Source organism: Salvelinus namaycush, chromosome 19 (genome assembly GCF_016432855.1).
Source record: "Salvelinus namaycush isolate Seneca chromosome 19, SaNama_1.0, whole genome shotgun sequence".
Lineage (NCBI taxonomy): Eukaryota > Metazoa > Chordata > Actinopteri > Salmoniformes > Salmonidae > Salvelinus > Salvelinus namaycush.
The window spans coordinates 31,294,417-31,315,015 of record NC_052325.1 but is presented as its reverse complement, the minus strand read 5'-3'; the positions used below and the strand labels follow the sequence as shown (position 1 = coordinate 31,315,015).

Here is a 20,599-nt window from a genome sequence, read left to right as displayed (position 1 = left end):
TAAGAATTGTTGACTTGCATAAAGCTGGAAAGAGTTACAAAAGTATCTCTAAAAGCCTTGATGTTCATCAGTCCACGGTAAGACAAATTGTCTATAAATGGAGAAAGTTCAGTACTGTTGCTACTCTCCCTAGGAGTGGCCGTCCTGAAAAGATGACTGCAAGAGCACAGCGCAGAATGCTCAATGAATGCTCAGCTGTTTCTGACGAGAGGGCGGGGTCAGCTCCAATCATCAATGGGGCCGACCAATCAGCTGCTTAAAGGAATCCAGGAAGCCATCCTGAAACACACATACAAATACACAAACCACAACAGAAACTGGGAACGTAACAGTGCCTTTTGGCAAACTCCAAGCGGCTATAGTGTGCCTTTTACTGAGGAGTGGCTTCCGTCTGGCCACTCTACCATAAAGGCCTGATTGGTGGAGTGCTGCAGAGGTGGTTGTCCTTCTGGAAGGTTCTCCCATCTCAACCGAGGAACTCTAGAGCTCTGTCTGAGGGACCATCGGATTCTTGGTCACCTCCCTGACCAAGGCCCTTCTCCCTCGATTGCTCAGTTTGGCCGGGCGGCCAGCACTAGGAAGGGTCTTGGTGGTTCCAAACTTCTTCCATTTAAGAATGATGGAGGCCACTGTGTTCTTGGGGACCTTCAATGCTGCAGAAACGTTTTTGGTACCCTACCCCAGATCTGTGCCTCGACACAATCCTGTCTCGGCGCTCTACAGACCATTCCTTCGACCTCATGGCTTGCTTTTTGCTCTGACATGCACTGTCAACTGTGGGACCTTTATATAGACAGGTGTGTGCCTTTCCAAATCATGTCCACTCAATTGAATTTACCACAGGTGGACTCTAATCAAGTTGTAGAATCATCTCAAGGATGATCAATGGAAACAGGACGGCACCTGAGCTCAATTTTGAGTCTCATAGCAAAAGGTCTGAATACTTATGTAAATAAGGTATTTTCTGTTTTATTTGCAAGCATTTCTACAAACCTGATTTCAATTTGTCATTATGGGGTATTGTGTGTAGATTGCTGAGGATTTTTTTACATCCATTTTAGAATAAGGCTGTAACATAACGAAATGTGGAAAAAGTCAATGGGTCTGAATACTTTCCAAAGGCACTGTACAGATGTAGGATCTTAATTTGACTTTTTTTCACAGCAGGAAAATAATCCTGTAGCAACAGGAAATGAGAATTATTGTATGGATTATAATTAATGGATATTTTTGTAGAGGTTGATACATTTTAGGGAAAATCAAGTCTGACATTTTAAAGTGTAAACTACAAACTTTAGAATCCTTTTAAACCTTGAAAACACTACAAGTTTGCATTTCCATCTGTGCTGGAAATTTTCTGCAACAGGCTGATCAAATTAAGATCCTAGGCCAATTGTCGTAGCAGTAGTCGTGTTCACAACTGAAGAGTATATTTCGCTATAGCTTAACTGGATATTGTTGTATGTGTAAGCAATACCTAAGTTAGCTATATAAAGTACCAGATAGACCATTTACAGTAACTACTGTTCATTATTACTCAGTAAATAAACACCATCAGCCGACTGAAGATCTAGCTAAGTAGCTACAGAAAGTAATGGAGAAATTTGACCTTTCCGCAGCAGGTAGCTCTGGTCAGGCAGCTTCATCTTATAGCAGGTTGAGGGACTAACTTACTTCCACTAGCTACTATCTAACATGAGTATAGTCAGTAGCCAGCTAGTGCAAGCCAACTTTGTTCAGTTTGTTCTATTGGCATGCAAACTTCCTAAAAAGTTCTGCATCTTAGCTAAAATTAGTATTTTTATCTTCCAGTCTAATCCTTTCTCTGGACTGCCAACCTAGGGTGTTAACACCGCCACTAAGTCCTGTCAATTTTCTATGAGGAGGTGTGTACTTCCGGGTATGAACAAAACAAAAATTGAATAAAAGTGGTTATTTGTTTCCCGTTATTCCATGTCCAATTTTGATACAATAAAGGCAACTTTCAAATTCAGATAAGAAAAATTCTGTTTTTTTTTTACTCCATTTTTTTTACTTAAATCAAAATAACCTAACTAACACAGCCCCAGCCCATTTCCTTTCTCTCTAACTGCAATGAAAAGGGACAAAGATGCAACTTTGTATTACAATTTATTTGTAGATTTTCACAATGTTTTTTTCACTTGAAACATTACAAACAGTGAAAAAGTACTATACAACAAAAAACAATTACTGAAATGAACGCTAGACAGTCAGGGAGCATTGGAAATTCCAAAAACGATGGATAAAGGACTACATTTAGCAAATTTTGACGGCGAGGAAATATTTAAAAAATGTCAGTGGTGCTCTCTGGACCTTGATGAAGACCGAATGAGGCGCAGGCAAAATGACACACCTGCCATAGCTTTTTACTGTCAAAATGCCTTTCAAAGACGAAGAGAAATTCTCTCTTGCCACTATATTGTCACGGATCCCTCCGGAACATTCATTACACACACCTGTCCCCTATTCCCACTGATTAGTACTTGTATAAGTGTGCCCTTTGGTTTCCATTGGGCTGTCGGTTATTGTTCCCATGTCCATTGGTGGTTTGAGTACGTTGGTGCAGCTGCTATGCTGCGTGCTATATATATATAGTGTATTATGGGAATCGTCCTGTGGCGTTCAACAAGGTTTACCCTCGCTCTTTTGTTTGGGTACAGCCCAGTGTTTTTGTATACGTACGTGTTTGTTTTGGTTGTATTAAAAAACCCTATTGTGTATTACTGTGCCTGTCTCCAAAATCCTTTATACCAGCATGACATATATTGGTTGTGTTACCAGGATCCTAAATTGTATGAAAAGAAAGAAAGTTGTACACTCAATATATATATATATATATATATATATATATATACTCCAAACAATTGATTTAGTAAACCTAATAACCAATGTTTCGGCAACTCTGACTGTGCAACTTGATTTTTATACAGTTTAATCTTCGTTGGTTAGCACCTCTACAAAACAATGTGGGTGTGCATCAGCTCATGCTTTTTACAAGGCACAGTGGCTGACTGTGGAATACATAGGAGGCTGCTGAGGGGAGGACGGCTCATAATAATGGCTGTAATGGAACAAATGAAATGGCATCAAACACATGGAAACCACATGTTTGATGTATTTGATACCATTCCACTCATTCCGCTCCAGCCATTACCAGCAGTTAAGGTGCCACCAACCTCCTGTGATGGAATGAGACTGTCTTGCTGGTGGCAGGCATCAGGCCTTATTGACAACAGATACATGAAGTTACTCTGACATTATCCTGAGATATCAAACAAACATAAAAATGGCAAATCTCTGTCAGGCGTTTCTTTCCTTCAACCTACAGTAGCCTATTCACTCCCTGTTATACACAGGACCTAGAGTGGGCAGTATAGTTACTCTGAACTCTAGGGCCTGATGGCTTGGGCTGGGATTCAATCTGTAGCGCATTGTAGCGCGCTTGACATTTTAAGGTACTTTATGATTGAGCCAACATCTGCAGCGTTTACTGTGAATGTGATCTCAGCAAACACAGGAACATTGCCTTTTAAAGGCACATTATTGTCGACAGCGCTCTACAACGAGCCTTGGATTGAATCCCGGCCTAGGCCACAGGAAGGACATTCACTCACTCTTCTTCTTCATAGTCTTCTTCGTTCCACAACACTTGCGGAAGCAGACTTTGCAGCATTTAACGGTGACCATGACAACAATGAGAACTATAGTGAGTAGCAGAGTGAACACGTCCAGACTGTGGTACTGGATCCAGTTGAGGTCGTGAGCGGCAGGTCTTAGGTGTTCTGCTCCTCCGTGGCGCATCACAAATTCCGCCCAGAACACAGCCAGGTCCAGGGGCTCGATGGGACGGTCCTTATGTACCGCTGACAGCTTCAGCATCTTCTCCTTGTAACTGGGGCGGAAGGACAGATGCAACAGGGTTTACAATCTCCTCATAGACTGGGGCTGAATTCTAATGAGGAACTCAGACGTTCATGTAAATCATGCATTGTTGACAATATTATATTTGCACTGAAACTCAATATGTAGATCTCGAGTTAAGATTTGGTCCCTGTACTGTTTGCACTGCTATATTTTTATCCTGCTTGTCCTGTTTATTTGAGCTTGTGTCCTACAACGTGTCTACACCTTAGCAATTTATTTAAAAAATTACCAAAAAGGCAAGATTTTAACCTATCTTGGAGTATGCAGCATTACTAGTTATTGTTGATGGTCCTCATGATAAAAATGACTTTCAGGGATTACAAAGATTCAATTTTAGATTACATGTAGTTTCATTTAAGAGGTTCATAGTTTGTATTTTCAGTGTATAACATGTCCTTGTAACATTATTATTCTGAACAAAAATATAAACGCAGCATGTAAAATGTTGGTCCCAGAAATGTTCCATATGCACAAAAAGCTTTTTTCTCTCAAATTTTGTGCACAAATTTGTTTACATCCCTGTTAGTGAACATTTTGTCTTTGCCAAGATAATCCATCCACTTGACAGGTGTGGCATATCAAGAAGCTGATTAAACAGCATGATCATTATACAGGTGCACCTTGAGCTAGGGACACTCTAAAATGTGCAGTTTTGTCACACAACACAATGCCTCAGATGTCTGAAGAGCGTGCAATTGGCATGCTGACTGTAGGAATGTCCACCAGAGCTGTTGCAAGCTAATTTAATGTTCATTTCTCTATCATAAGCCGCCTCCAACGTTGTTTTAATAAAATGTGACAGTACGTCCAACTGGCCTCACAACCGCAGACCATGTGTATGGCGTTGTGTGGGTGAGCGGTTTGCTGATGTCAATGTTGTGAACGGAGTGTCCCGTGGTGGTGGGGTTATGCTATGGGCAGGCATAAGCTATAGACAACAAACACAATTGCATTTTATCGATTGGCAATTTGAATGTACAAAAATACGATGACGTGATCCTGAGGCCCATTTTTTATTAAAGGTATATGTGACCAACAGATGCATATCTGTATTCCCAGTCATGTGAAATCCATAGATTAGGGCCTAATTAATTCATTTCAATTGACTGATTTCCTCATATGAACTGTAACTCAGTAAAATCGTAGAAATTGTTGCATGTTGAGTTTATATTTTTGTTCAGTATACTTCCTTGTATTACGTTAACATGATGTCTGACCTCTTGTCGTTGATGACCTTGTTGAGGGCCTCCACCAGTTTGTCTGAGGTGATATCGAACAAATTGAGCACCTCCCCGACACCCCTCACTGCCATGCGGTGTACATTGTCACTCTGGTCACCAAACAACGGAAGCATCACCATGGGAACACTGTTACAGATCCCCTCGTAGATACCGTGGGTTCCTCCGTGGGTGATGAAGGCCTTGACCTTGGGGTGGCCTAGAACATGGAACATAGAACATTCACCACGAAGAAGAAGATGTATTGTTTCTCTTGCAAAATGGCAACAACAGTAGCATGTGTTTACTGAGAAGAGTACCCCTCTAACTTCTGTAACCCAGGTGGTTTTCATCATAACTATATCATTGTAACATTATCTCTGATGATGAGAGACTAAACCAACCCAGCAGATCATTCTGAGGAAGCCACTTCATCAATCTGACGTTGTCTGGAGCGTTCTCAGGCACCACTCCTGTGTACCTCCACACCACCTTAAAACAGAGAACAACAGTTTACTTAGCTAATCAAGTCATATAGAATCATCTGCCAATTCTGGATATAGTGGTGAAGGTACACCACTTTGTAGTGGAATATAAATGTGTGTCTGGAGCGTTAAGGCATAGCTCCAGTGTACTCCACACAAACTGAACAACATAGAACAGCAGCTTGCCATGACACTTGACGTTGTATATGAAGAATGGAGAATATGCAAATGTCATTGAAACTCCATGTAATTACAGCATTCCTCAGAGTTAAGTACAACGGGGGACAAAGGACTTGTTCTTAGTCTAGATTAGATTAATGGTGGATTGGAGATTAGGCCTATATGCAGCGTTGGGTAGGTCATTTTCTAAATGTAATCCGTTAGTTACTAGTTACCTGTCCAAAATAGTAATCAGTAACGTAACTTTTAGATTACCCAAACTCAGTAACGTAATCTAATTACTTTCAGATTACTTTCCCCTTAAGGCATTAGAAGAAGACAAAAATGAATATTACCAATTTAATGACATCTATTGCAGGATAAATCAGTGTTAGAGTTTACATAGCTGGCCATAAATGGATGTTGCATTTTGCATTACGGGTTGGTTATGTAGGCTTCTTCTAACCCATTGCTTTCTACTATAGATAATTATACAATAAGGCTGTATTGATTTTGTTTTATTAGGATCCCCATTAACTGACGCCAATGGCGACAGCTAGTCTTACTGGGGTCTGACACATAACGAAAAATACATTACAGACAAGATTTTACAACTGACATACTGTACATTAACATGTAGTTTGCGTGTGTGTGCATCTATCAGTTACACATACATGTCAGTGCATACAACAAGTAGGTTATATGGGGGAGAGGCCTTGTGACTGGAGGTGTTGCTTTATTTGTTTTTGATATGGAAGGGAGTTCCCTGCAATCATGGCTCTGTATAATACTGTATGTTTTTTGGAATTTGTTCCCGACCTGGGGACTGGGAAAGACCCCTGGTGGCATGTCTGGTGGGGTAAGTGTGTTTGTCAGTGTTGTATGTAAGTTGACTATGCAAACAATTTGTTTATTATAAAAATAAGAAGCGATGCAGTCAGTCTCAACTTTTAGCCAAGAGAGACTGGCATGCATAGTATTGATATTAGCCCTCTGACTACAATGAAGAGCAAAATGTGCCACTCTTTTCTGGGCCAGCTGCAGCTTAACTAGGTCCTTTGCGGCACTTAACCATACGACTGGACATTAATCAAGATAAGATAAAACTAGAGCCTGCAGGACTTGCTTTGTGTAGTGTGGTGTCTCTTTAGCATCTCTTTACCACAGACAGACTTACAACCATTCAATCATTTTTGACCATGACAGTTTAGAATCTAAGGTAACACCAAGTAATTTAGTCTCCTCAACTTGTTCAACAGCCACACCATTCATTACCAGATTCAGCTGAGGTCTAGATCTTAAAGAATGATTTGTACCAAATACAATGGTCTTAGTTTTAGAGATGTTAAGGACCAGTTTAGTACTGGCCACCCATTCTAAAACTGACTGCAACTCTTTGTTCAGGGTTGCATTGATATCACTAGCTGTGGTTGCTGACACATATAGGGTTGAATCATCAGTATACATGGACACACAGGCTGAACTCTAACAGTATAGCTCCCTCAATCTTCTTCTTATGAATTTATTTCAACCAATCATCAGTCAATCGTGTCATTGCAGTGCATGACTAAGCTAACATATGGAATTGTTTTAAGATGGTCATACTATTGATCATTTAGCTATTTGATTTAGAATTTTAGGACCCCATTTAGTATTAAAAATATATATAAAAAATTGTATTTGATAAAATATTGAATTTGGCCTTTACTACTACAGCCCATAGAAACACATTCATTCATAAATAGCAAAAAAGACAGTAAGGAATAAGGTTTTAAAGTGTCTGTCCTATATCTAGGAGATGCAAGAAAGCTCAGGAAATATGTTGTCAGTTGTTGATGTCTACAGAAGACGTAGAGACTGTATACTTAAAGATTGTGTTAGTCAGAAAGGGTTAACTGTGGGAAACGTTATGTAATAGACAGATGATGGACGCGTTCCAAACACCATATTCCCTATATAGTGCACTACTTTTGACCAGCTGTGGTCAAAAGTAGTGCAATATATGGAATAGGGTGCCATTTGGGACAGCATCGAGGAGTCCTTACCCTCTGAGGGATCCTGCTGAAGGCATCAAAGAACTGCTTGGCTTTCTCCTCAGGCATCTGAGAGATCATAGAGCCCAGGGTGAAGACCACGAAGCCATCCTCTCCTGACTCATCCACAAACTCCTGCAGGTCCTGTTGAGGCACGGGGAAGAGTTAGTTAACAAAAACATTTTACATTTACACTGAACAAAAATATAAACGCAACACGCAACAATTTTATGAGGAAATCAGTCAACTGAAATAAATTAATTAAGCCCTAATCTATGGATTTCATGTTACTGGGCGGGGGCGCAGCCATGGGTGGGCCTGGGAACATGGGTGGGCCTGGGAGGGCATAGGCCCACCCACTTGGGAGCCACGCCCACCCACTGGGGAGCCAGGTCCAACCAATCAGAATGAGTTTTTCCACACAAAAGCGCTTTATTACAGACATAAATACTCCTAAATTTCATCAGCTGTCCGGGTGGCTGGTCTCAGAAGATCCCCCAGGTGAAGTGTTCCTTTTCTTTTATTTCTTATTCAGATTTTTTAAACTGCATTGTTGGTTTGGGGCTTGTAAGTAAGCACTTCACTGTAAGGTCTACACCTATTGTATTCATTGCATGATTTAATTCACATGAAAAATGTATGTTTAAATTCCACACATCAGTATTAGAACAGTCTTTGGTCTGGTTAACAAAACATTAACTGAAGGAGGGAGGGTGAAGTTGTGAAAGGATACCATGCTTTGATAACACACCCTGTATTCATAGAAGACAAAGGCATAATAAACCCTATAACAATCACAGCTAACCCCAACCCTTACCCCACAGAACAATCCCTGCAGAGTAGTTTATCTTCCTGTGGTTTGTAGGGTAGGAACTAGAAGGGCCCCTCAGTTCCTCTGTTAGATTACAGTGGCCACATTCCAGGAAGAAATAACTGTGGTCTGTCCTAAATGGCACCCTATTACTCAAATACTTTTGACCAGGGCCCATAGGGTTCTGGTCAAAAGTAGTTCACTATATAAGGGGTAGGGTACCATTTGGGACACATCAATGCTGTTCCTGGCTCAGGTTTCACTGGCTGAACACAGTGTTTAGAAAAGAGAGAATGGAGGGTAGTACAGAGAGGGACGTTCTCCCAAAGTGAATGTTGAGCAGAAACTCTATTTGAATGTTTTTTCTTTGTATTTTTTGGGGTGTGGGGGGTGGGGGTACAATTGCCACAGTAGTGAATCTATCCCTTGAGGTTTCTGTACCTGGATCCATATAGGTTGCACAGCTACGCACAGTTGAAGTTGTTTATTCTGAAACATATTCTTATGAGACTCTTTTACCACAGTTGATGCCTCCAATGTTGACCATGTTGGGCATCCTGGATTTGGGATACTCAAAGGAGTAGTCATACCTCAGCAGCCAGATCGCACCGTGACTCAGCAGTTCCCTGTACGTCATGTCCTTCTCCAGGTACCTACTGGTCAGCTCGTCAAAGCTGGCAAACATTACCGTACACAGGTAGGTCTCCAGACTGTACATGAGCATGTTCTTAACCCTCCCTAGGAAATCCATGTTGTCAGTGTTGCCGGAGAATAAGCGTGGTACGTAGGATGGGGGAGTGGGGCACTGGGCAGCCTTCTCATCCAGCCCACAGGGGATCCCCCTCGAAGTAAACCGCTGGGATGTTGAAGGAGTGAGCGATGACGGATCCACAGGGTAGGAAGGGGTCAGCCAGCATCAGCTAAAATATTTCTCCTCTCAGTCACTGCATCAGGGGCTCATCATATAGCAGACCCTCACAACCTTTCACCTGCATGGTGGTGAAGTGAACCAGGTGCTGCACGTTCACGAATATGTCCGTTACATCCGGGGCCTTGAGGAGCACAGCGTCCTTCAGTTTGTTGAAGTTCTCGTCCAGTTGTGCCTTGCTGTAGGGGACCCTGAAGGTCTCAGTCCTGTAGTAGTCAGAGCCCTGGATGAGGATGGATGTGTCAGGGACCAGCACAACCATCTCATGGCCTCTGGACACCAGCTCCTTCACCAGCAACTTCATGCTCAGCCAGTGGCTCCCCCCTACAAGCATCACCAGGACCTTGTCCCCCTGGACAGGTGTAGGACACAGGGAAAGGCAGAACCAGCAGTCCCAGCCTAAGCCCCTGCATGATGCTGCCTCCACCCATGATGCTGCCACCACCATGCTTCACTGTAGGGATGGTGCCAGGTTTCCTCCAGACGTGGTTTTATCAGACAAGAGAATCTTGTTTCTCGTGGTCTGAGAGTCTTTAAGTGCCTTTTGGCAAACTCCAAGCAGGCTATAGTGTGCCTTTTACTGAGGAGTGGCTTCCGTCTGGCCACTCTACCATAAAGGCCTGATTGGTGGGGTGCTGCAGAGGTGGTTGTCCTTCTGGAAGGTTCTCCCATCTCAACAGAGGAAATCTAGAGCTCTGTCAGAGGGACCAGCAGATTCTTGGTCACCTCCCTGACCAAGGCCCTTCTCCCCCGATTGCTCAGTTTGGCCGGGCGGCCAGCTCTAGGAAGGGTCTTGGTAGTTCCAAACTTCTTCCATTTAAGAATGATGGAGGCCACTGTGTTCTTGGGGACCTTCAATGCTGCAGAAATGTTTTGGTACCCTACCCCAGATCTGTGCCTCGACACAATCCTGTCTCGGCGCTCTACAGACCATTCCTTCGACCTCATGGCTTGCTTTTTGCTCTGACATGCACTGTCAACTGTGGGACCTTTATATAGACAGGTGTGTGCCTTTCCAAATCATGTCCACTCAATTGAATTTACCACAGGTGGACTCTAATCAAGTTGTAGAATCATCTCAAGGATGATCAATGGAAACAGGATGCACCTGAGCTCAATTTTGAGTCTCATAGCAAAGGGTCTGAATACTTATGTAAATAAGGTATTTCTACAAAACTGTTTTCAATTTGTCATTATGGGGTATTGTGTGTAGATTGCTGAGGATTTTTTTTTACATCCATTTTAGAATAAGGCTGTAACGTAACGAAATGTGGAAAAAGTCAATGGGTCTGAATACTTTCCAAAGGCACTGTACAGATGTAGGATCTTAATTTGACCATTTTCTCACAGCAGGAAAATAATCCTGCAGCAACAGGAAATTAGAATTATTGTATGGATTATAATTAATGGATATTTTTGTAGAGGTTGATACATTTTAGGGAAAATCAAGTCTGACATTTTAAAGTGTAAACTACAAACTTTAGAAGCCTTTTAAAACCTTGAATACACTACAATTCTGCATTTCCTGCAACAACAGGCTAATCGAATTAAGATCCTAGGCCAATTGTCGTAGCAGTAGTCGTGTTCACAACTGAAGAGTATAGCCTATGTCTGCATTTCGCTATAGCTTAACTGGATATTGTTGTATGTGTAAGCAATACCTAAGTTAGCTATATAAAGTACCAGATAGACCATTTACAGTAACTACTGTTCATTATTACTCAGTAAATAAACACCATCAGCCGACTGAAGATCTAGCTAAGTAGCTACAGAAAGTAATGGAGAAATTTGACCTTTCCGCAGCAGGTAGCTCTGGTCAGGCAGCTTCATCTTATAGCAGGTTGAGGGACTAACTTACTTCCACTAGCTACTACTATCTAACATGAGTATAGTCAGTAGCCAGCTAGTGCAAGCCAACTTTGTTCAGTTTGTTCTATTGGCATGCAAACTTCCTAAAAAGTTCTGCATCTTAGCTAACATTAGTATTTTTTATCTTCCAGTCATAGTCTAATCCTTTCTTTGGACTGCCAACCTAGGGTGTTAACACCGCCACTAAGTCCTGTCAATTTTCTATGAGGAGGTGTGTACTTCCGGGTATGAACAAAACAAAAAACAAAAATTGAATAAAAGTGGTTATTTGTTTCCCGTTATTCCATGTCCAATTTTGATACAATAAATGAGAAAATAATGCAATTTTCAAATTCAGAAGCGAAAAATAAATTGAGGCATTTTCAGTTTTTTTTTACTCTCCTTTTTTGACTTGGAAATCAAAATAACCAAACTTACACAGCCCCGGTCACATACACAGCCCCAACCCATTTCCTTTCCCTCTAACTGCAATGAAAGGGACAGGGATGCAACTTTGTATTACAATTTATTTGTAGATTTTCACAATGTTTTTTTTTCACTTGAAACATTATTCCAAACATAATGAAAAAGTACTGTACAACAAAAAACAATAGTTACTGAAATGAACGCTAGACAGTCAGGGAGCATTGGAAATTCCAAAAACGATGGATAAAGGACTACATTTAGCAAATTTTGACGGTGAGGAAATATTTTAAAAAATGTCAGTGGTGCTCTCTGGACCTTGATGAAGACCGAATGAGGCGCAAGCAAAATGACACACCTGCCATAGCTTTTTATTGTCAAAATGCCTTTCAAAGACAAAGAGAAATTCTCTCTTGCCACTATATTGTCACGGATCCCTCCGGAACATTCATTACGCACACCTGTCCCCTATTCCCACTGATTAGTACTTGTATAAGTGTGCCCTTTGGTTTCCATTGGGCTGGCGGTTATTGTTCCCATGTCCATTGGTGGTTTGAGTACGTTGGTGCAGCTGCTATGCTGCGTGCTATCTATATATATATATATATATATATATATATATATATATATATTGTGTATTATGGGAATCGTCCTGTGGCGTTCAACAAGGTTTACCCTCGCTCTTTTGTTTGGGTACAGCCCAGTGTTTTTGTATACGTGTTTGTTTTGGGTGTATCAAAAAACCCTATTGTGTATTACTGTGCCTGTCTCCAAAATCCTTTATACCAGCATGACATATATTGGTTGTGTTACCAGGATCCTAAATTGTATAAAAAGAAAGAAAGTTGTACACTCAATATATATACTCCAAACAATTGATTAAGTAAACCTAATAACCAACGTTTCGGCAACTCTGACTGTGCAACTTGATTTTTATACAGTTTAATCTTCGTTGGTTAGCACCTCTACAAAACAATGTGGGTGTGCATCAGTTCATGCTTTTTACTAAACAGGATCTTGAATTGGCATCACACATGCTAGACAGGCCAACAGTTTGAGTCACACTCCTCCAAAGGCACAGTGGCTGACTGTGGAATACATAGGAAGCTGCTGAGGGGAGGACGGCTCATAATAATGGCTGTAATGGAACAAATGAAATGGCATCAAACACATGGAAACCACATGTTTGATGTATTTGATACCATTCCACTCATTCCGCTCCAGCCATTACCAGCAGTTAAGGTGCCACCAACCTCCTGTGATGGAATGAGACTGTCTTGCTGGTGGCAGGCATCAGGCCTTATTGACAACAGATACATGAAGTTACTCTGACATTATCCTGAGATATCAAACAAACATAAAAATGGCAAATCTCTGTCAGGCGTTTCTTTCCTTCAACCTACAGTAGCCTATTCACTCCCTGTTATACACAGGACCTAGAGTGGGCAGTATAGTTACTCTGAACTCTAGGGCCTGATGGCTTGGGCTGGGATTCAATCTGTAGCGCATTGTAGTGCGCTTGACATTTTAAGGTACTTTATGATTGAGCCAACATCTGCAGCGTTTACTGTGAATGTGATCTCAGCAAACACAGGAACATTGCCTTTTAAAGGCACATTATTGTCGACAGCGCTCTACAACGAGCCTTGGATTGAATCCCGGCCTAGGCCACAGGAAGGACATTCACTCACTCTTCTTCTTCTTCATAGTCTTCTTCGTTCCACAACACTTGCGGAAGCAGACTTTGCAGCATTTAACGGTGACCATGACAACAATGAGAACTATAGTGAGTAGCAGAGTGAACACGTCCAGACTGTGGTACTGGATCCAGTTGAGGTCGTGAGCGGCAGGTCTTAGGTGTTCTGCTCCTCCGTGGCGCATCACAAATTCCGCCCAGAACACAGCCAGGTCCAGGGGCTCGATGGGACGGTCCTTATGTACCGCTGACAGCTTCAGCATCTTCTCCTTGTAACTGGGGCGGAAGGACAGATGCAACAGGGTTTACAATCTCCTCATAGACTGGGGCTGAATTCTAATGAGGAACTCAGACGTTCATGTAAATCATGCATTGTTGACAATATTATATTTGCACTGAAACTCAATATGTAGATCTCGAGTTAAGATTTGGTCCCTGTACTGTTTGCACTGCTATATTTTTATCCTGCTTGTCCTGTTTATTTGAGCTTGTGTCCTACAACGTGTCTACACCTTAGCAATTTATTAAAAAAATTACCAAAAAGGCAAGATTTTAACCTATCTTGGAGTATGCAGCATTACTAGTTATTGTTGATGGTCCTCATGATAAAAATGACTTTCAGGGATTACAAAGATTCAATTTTAGATTACATGTAGTTTCATTTAAGAGGTTCATAGTTTGTATTTTCAGTGTATAACATGTCCTTGTAACATTATTATTCTGAACAAAAATATAAACGCAGCATGTAAAATGTTGGTCCCAGAAATGTTCCATATGCACAAAAAGCTTTTTTCTCTCAAATTTTGTGCACAAATTTGTTTACATCCCTGTTAGTGAACATTTTGTCTTTGCCAAGATAATCCATCCACTTGACAGGTGTGGCATATCAAGAAGCTGATTAAACAGCATGATCATTATACAGGTGCACCTTGAGCTAAAATGTGCAGTTCTGTCACACACACAATGCCTCAGATGTCTGAAGTATTGAGGGAGCGTGCAATTGGCATGCTGACTGTAGGAATGTCCACCAGAGCTGTTGCAAGCTAATTTAATGATAATTTCTCTACCATAAGCCGCCTCCAACGTTGTTTTAATCAAATTTGGCAGTACGTCCAACTGGCCTCACAACAGCAGACCATGTGTATGGCATTGTGTGGGTGAGCGGTTTGCTGATGTCAACGTTGTGAACGGAGTGCCCCATGGTGGTGGTGGGGTTATGCTATGGGCAGGCATAAGCTATAGACAACAAACACAATTGCATTTTATCGATTGGCAATTTGAATGTACAAAAATACGATGACGTGATCCTGAGGCCCATTTTTTATTAACGGTATACTGTATGTGACCAACAGATGCATATCTGTATTCCCAGTCATGTGAAATCCATAGATTAGGGCCTAATTAATTCATTTCAATTGACTGATTTCCTCATATGAACTGTAACTCAGTAAAATCGTAGAAATTGTTGCATGTTGCGTTTATATTTTTGTTCAGTATACTTCCTTGTATTACGTTAACATGATGTCTGACCTCTTGTCGTTGATGACCTTGTTGAGGGCCTCCACCAGTTTGTCTGAGGTGATATCGAACAAATTGAGCACCTCCCCGACACCCCTCACTGCCATGCGGTGTACATTGTCACTCTGGTCACCGAACAACGGAAGCATCACCATGGGAACACTGTTACAGATCCCCTCGTAGATACCGTGGGTTCCTCCGTGGGTGATGAAGGCCTTGACCTTGGGGTGGCCTAGAACATGGAACATAGAACATTCACCACGAAGAAGAAGATGTATTGTTTCTCTTGCAAAATGGCAACAACAGTAGCATGTGTTTACTGAGAAGAGTACCCCTCTAACTTCTGTAACCCAGGTGGTTTTCATCATAACTATATCATTGTAACATTATCTCTGATGATGAGAGACTAAACCAACCCAGCAGATCATTCTGAGGAAGCCACTTCATCAATCTGACGTTGTCTGGAGCGTTCTCAGGCACCACTCCTGTGTACCTCCACACCACCTTAAAACAGAGAACAACAGTTTACTTAGCTAATCAAGTCATATAGAATCATCTGCCAATTCTGGATATAGTGGTGAAGGTACACCACTTTGTAGTGGAATATAAATGTGTGTCTGGAGCGTTAAGGCATAGCTCCAGTGTACTCCACACAAACTGAACAACATAGAACAGCAGCTTGCCATGACACTTGACGTTGTATATGAAGAATGGAGAATATGCAAATGTCATTGAAACTCCATGTAATTACAGCATTCCTCAGAGTTAAGTACAACGGGGGACAAAGGACTTGTTCTTAGTCTAGATTAGATTAATGGTGGATTGGAGATTAGGCCTATATGCAGCGTTGGGTAGGTCATTTTCTAAATGTAATCCGTTAGTTACTAGTTACCTGTCCAAAATAGTAATCAGTAACGTAACTTTTAGATTACCCAAACTCAGTAACGTAATCTAATTACTTTCAGATTACTTTCCCCTTAAGGCATTAGAAGAAGACAAAAATGAATATTACCAATTTAATGACATCTATTGCAGGATAAATCAGTGTTAGAGTTTACATAGCTGGCCATAAATGGATGTTGCATTTTGCATTACGGGTTGGTTATGTAGGCTTCTTCTAACCCATTGCTTTCTACTATAGATAATTATACAATAAGGCTGTATTGATTTTGTTTTATTAGGATCCCCATTAACTGACGCCAATGGCGACAGCTAGTCTTACTGGGGTCTGACACATAACGAAAAATACATTACAGACAAGATTTTACAACTGACATACTGTACATTAACATGTAGTTTGCGTGTGTGTGCATCTATCAGTTACACATACATGTCAGTGCATACAACAAGTAGGTTATATGGGGGAGAGGCCTTGTGACTGGAGGTGTTGCTTTATTTGTTTTTGATATGGAAGGGAGTTCCCTGCAATCATGGCTCTGTATAATACTGTATGTTTTTTGGAATTTGTTCCCGACCTGGGGACTGGGAAAGACCCCTGGTGGCATGTCTGGTGGGGTAAGTGTGTTTGTCAGTGTTGTATGTAAGTTGACTATGCAAACAATTTGTTTATTATAAAAATAAGAAGCGATGCAGTCAGTCTCAACTTTTAGCCAAGAGAGACTGGCATGCATAGTATTGATATTAGCCCTCTGACTACAATGAAGAGCAAAATGTGCCACTCTGTTCTGGGCCAGCTGCAGCTTAACTAGGTCCTTTGCGGCACTTAACCATACGACTGGACATTAATCAAGATAAGATAAAACTAGAGCCTGCAGGACTTGCTTTGTGTAGTGTGGTGTCTCTTTAGCATCTCTTTACCACAGACAGACTTACAACCATTCAATCATTTTTGACCATGACAGTTTAGAATCTAAGGTAACACCAAGTAATTTAGTCTCCTCAACTTGTTCAACAGCCACACCATTCATTACCAGATTCAGCTGAGGTCTAGATCTTAAAGAATGATTTGTACCAAATACAATGGTCTTAGTTTTAGAGATGTTAAGGACCAGTTTAGTACTGGCCACCCATTCTAAAACTGACTGCAACTCTTTGTTCAGGGTTGCATTGATATCACTAGCTGTGGTTGCTGACACATATAGGGTTGAATCATCAGTATACATGGACACACAGGCTGAACTCTAACAGTATAGCTCCCTCAATCTTCTTCTTATGAATTTATTTCAACCAATCATCAGTCAATCGTGTCATTGCAGTGCATGACTAAGCTAACATATGGAATTGTTTTAAGATGGTCATACTATTGATCATTTAGCTATTTGATTTAGAATTTTAGGACCCCATTTAGTATTAAAAATATATATAAAAAATTGTATTTGATAAAATATTGAATTTGGCCTTTACTACTACAGCCCATAGAAACACATTCATTCATAAATAGCAAAAAAGACAGTAAGGAATAAGGTTTTAAAGTGTCTGTCCTATATCTAGGAGATGCAAGAAAGCTCAGGAAATATGTTGTCAGTTGTTGATGTCTACAGAAGACGTAGAGACTGTATACTTAAAGATTGTGTTAGTCAGAAAGGGTTAACTGTGGGAAACGTTATGTAATAGACAGATGATGGATGCGTTCCAAACACCATATTCCCTATATAGTGCACTACTTTTGACCAGCTGTGGTCAAAAGTAGTGCAATATATGGAATAGGGTGCCATTTGGGACAGCATCGAGGAGTCCTTACCCTCTGAGGGATCCTGCTGAAGGCATCAAAGAACTGCTTGGCTTTCTCCTCAGGCATCTGAGAGATCATAGAGCCCAGGGTGAAGACCACGAAGCCATCCTCTCCTGACTCATCCACAAACTCCTGCAGGTCCTGTTGAGGCACGGGGAAGAGTTAGTTAACAAAAACATTTTACATTTACACTGAACAAAAATATAAACGCAACATGCAACAATTTTATGAGGAAATCAGTCAACTGAAATAAATTAATTAAGCCCTAATCTATGGATTTCATGTTACTGGGCGGGGGCGCAGCCATGGGTGGGCCTGGGAGCATGTGTGGGACTGGGAGGGCATAGGCCCACCCAATGGAATGAGTTTTTCCCCACATAAGGACTTTATTACAGACATAGATACGCCTAAGTTTCATCAACTGTCCGGGTGGCTGGTCTCAGACGATCCTGCAGGTGAAGAAGCCGGATGTGGAGGTCCTGGGCTGGCATGGTTACACGTGGTCTGTGGTTGTGATACCGGTTGGATGTACTGCCAAATTCTCTAAAACGATGTTGGAGGCGGCTTATGGGAGATAAATATATGTTCATTTCTCTGGCAACAGCTCTGGTGGACATTTCTGCAGGCAGCAAGCCAATTGCACGCTCTCTCAAAACTTGAGACATCTGTGGCATTGTACTGTGTGAGAAAACTTTACACTTTGGAGTGGCCTTTTATTGTCCCCAGCACAATTACTTGTTCCTTTTCTTTTCTTTCTTATTCTTATTCTTGATTAAGGGCTTGTAGGTAAGCACTTCACTGTAAGGTCTACACCTATTGTATTCGGTGCATGTGATTAATACAATTTTATTTGAAGGTGCACCTGTGGAATGATCATGCTGTTTAATCAACTTCTAAGAAGTAAGAAAAAACAATCACATATCACAGTTATTGGAAGTAGACCCCTCTCCGAAATATCTGCAGAACGACACACACGATGAACCAAACACACAATGAATTGTGGTCCTTCATTATGCAATGGAATTGTATGTACATACAGGCAGAAAACAAACAGCAACTGCTGTGTGAAACCTTACCTCATGGTGGTCATCAATATTTCACATTGAACAATATAAACAGAGAAGGCATCAAATGATTTAATTCACATTAAAAAAAACGTATGTTTAAATCCCACACATCAGTATTAGAACAGTATTAACAGAACATTAACTGAAGGAGGGAGGGTGAAGTTGTGAAAGGATACCATGCTTTGATAACACACCCTGTATTCATAGAAGATAAAGGCATAATAAACCCTATAACAATCACAGCTAACCCCAACCCTTACCCCACAGAACAATCCCTGCAGAGTAGTTTATCTTCCTGTGGTTTGTAGGGTAGGAACTAGAAGGGCCCCTCAGTTCCTCTGTTAGATTATAGTGGGGGGTATAATTGCCACAGTAGTGAATCTATCCCTTGAGGTTTCTGGACCTGGATCCATATAGGTTGCACAGCTACGCACAGTTGAAGTTGTTTATTCTAAAACATATTCTTATGAGACTCACCGCTGGAAGTGGAGCTCTTTTACCACAGTTGATGCCTCCAATGTTGACCATGTTGGGCATCCTGGGTTTGGGATACTCAAAGGAGTAGTCATACCTCAGCAGCCAGATGGCCCCGTGACCCAGCAGTTCCCTGTACGTCATGTCCTTCTCCAGGTACCTACTGGTCAGCTCGTCAAAGCTGGCAAACATTACCGTACACAGGTAGCTCTCCAGACTGTACATGAGCATGTTCTTAACCCTCCCTAGGAAGTCCATGTTGTCAGTGTTGCCGGAGAATAAGCGTGGTACGTAAGATGGGGGAGTGGGGCACTGGGCAGCCTTCTCATCCAGCCCACAGGGGATCCCCCTCGAGAAGTAAACCGCTGGGATGTTGAAGGAGTCAGCGATGACGGATCCACAGGGTAGGAAGGGGTCGGTCAGCATCATCTGAAATATTTCTCCTCTCAGTCGCTGCATCAGGGGCTTGTCATACAGCAGACCCTCACAGCCTTTCACCTGCATGGTGGTGAAGTGAATCAGATGCTGCACGTTCACGAATATGTCCATTACATCCGGGGCCTTGAGGAACGCAGCGTCCTTCAGTTTGTTGACGTTCTCGTCCAGTTGTGCCTTGCTGTAGGGGACCCTGAAGGTCTCAGTCCTGTAGTAGTCAGAGCCCTGGATGAGGATGGATGTGTCAGGGACCAGCACAACCATCTCATGGCCTCTGGCCGCCAGCTCCTTCACCAGCAGCTTCATGCTCAGCCAGTGGCTCCCGTCTACAGGCATCACCAGGACCTTGTCCCCCTGGACAGGCGCTGGACACAGGGCAAGGCAGCACAGCAGAACCAGCAGTCCCAGCCTAAGCCCCTGCCTCAGTCCCAACCCTGGCCCCAGCCTCAGCCCCGGCCTCAGACCCTGCCCCAGCTTCAGCACAAGAACACCCTTCCGCCAGCCCATGCCTCTCTGCTCAGTTACACAAGCTGTTTTGTGAGAAGGAAACTACCTCCCTGAAGTCTGGCACTGAATGCTACTGAGAGGGGGCTGGACCTCAGACTAAACTGTGAGTGGGAGTGTGTCTCCCTGCTATGTCTGGGTCTGCCTTTGCAGGCAGGCTGTTATATAACCCCAGTCAATCCTTCCTGTTGACTAAAGTCTATCAGCAGGCTGAATGGTTCAGGTTATTGATGACATGGAGAGGATTAGCTCGCTAGTAATTTCAATGTGACTTAACATATAGCGTAGCTGAGTTGGTTCTGGGTGCCGATATTAGCTGCCTATTGACTAGTGACTTATAATGTACTCGTTTTTTGAGGGAGAA

The 20,599-nt window shown here is 42.0% G+C and overlaps 1 protein-coding gene and 1 pseudogene across 1 annotated transcript; both read right to left on the bottom strand.

Moving 5' to 3' along the window:
* Positions 1–2,113: 2,113 nt before the first annotated feature.
* On the bottom strand, positions 2,114–11,897 carry LOC120063984 (annotated as a pseudogene).
* Positions 11,898–11,933: 36 nt separating this feature from the next.
* Positions 11,934–20,377, bottom strand: LOC120064326 (UDP-glucuronosyltransferase-like). Its single transcript, XM_039014820.1, has 5 exons — positions 19,300–20,377; positions 17,765–17,896; positions 15,480–15,567; positions 15,076–15,295; positions 11,934–13,821 (listed from the first exon to the last, which is right to left on the bottom strand). The coding sequence occupies exons 1-5, from the start codon at positions 20,236–20,238 to the stop codon at positions 13,533–13,535; spliced, it is 1,668 nt and encodes a 555-aa protein (XP_038870748.1). The 5' UTR covers positions 20,239–20,377; the 3' UTR covers positions 11,934–13,532.
* Between the last annotated feature and the right edge of the window lie 222 nt (positions 20,378–20,599).

What these genes read in the sequence shown, in the direction of transcription:
- LOC120064326 (XM_039014820.1), bottom strand. Translation starts at nt 20,238, where the DNA reads ATGGGCTGGCGGAAGGGTGTTCTTGTGCTGAAGCTGGGGCAGGGTCTG. An exon ending in TCAGCAGGATCCCTCAGAGG is followed by an intron (nt 15,568 to 17,764) that starts GTAAGGACTCCT and finishes CTCTGTTTTAAG; the next exon opens with GTGGTGTGGAGGTACACAGG. An exon ending in TCCTCAGAATGATCTGCTGG is followed by an intron (nt 15,296 to 15,479) that starts GTTGGTTTAGTC and finishes TCCATGTTCTAG; the next exon opens with GCCACCCCAAGGTCAAGGCC.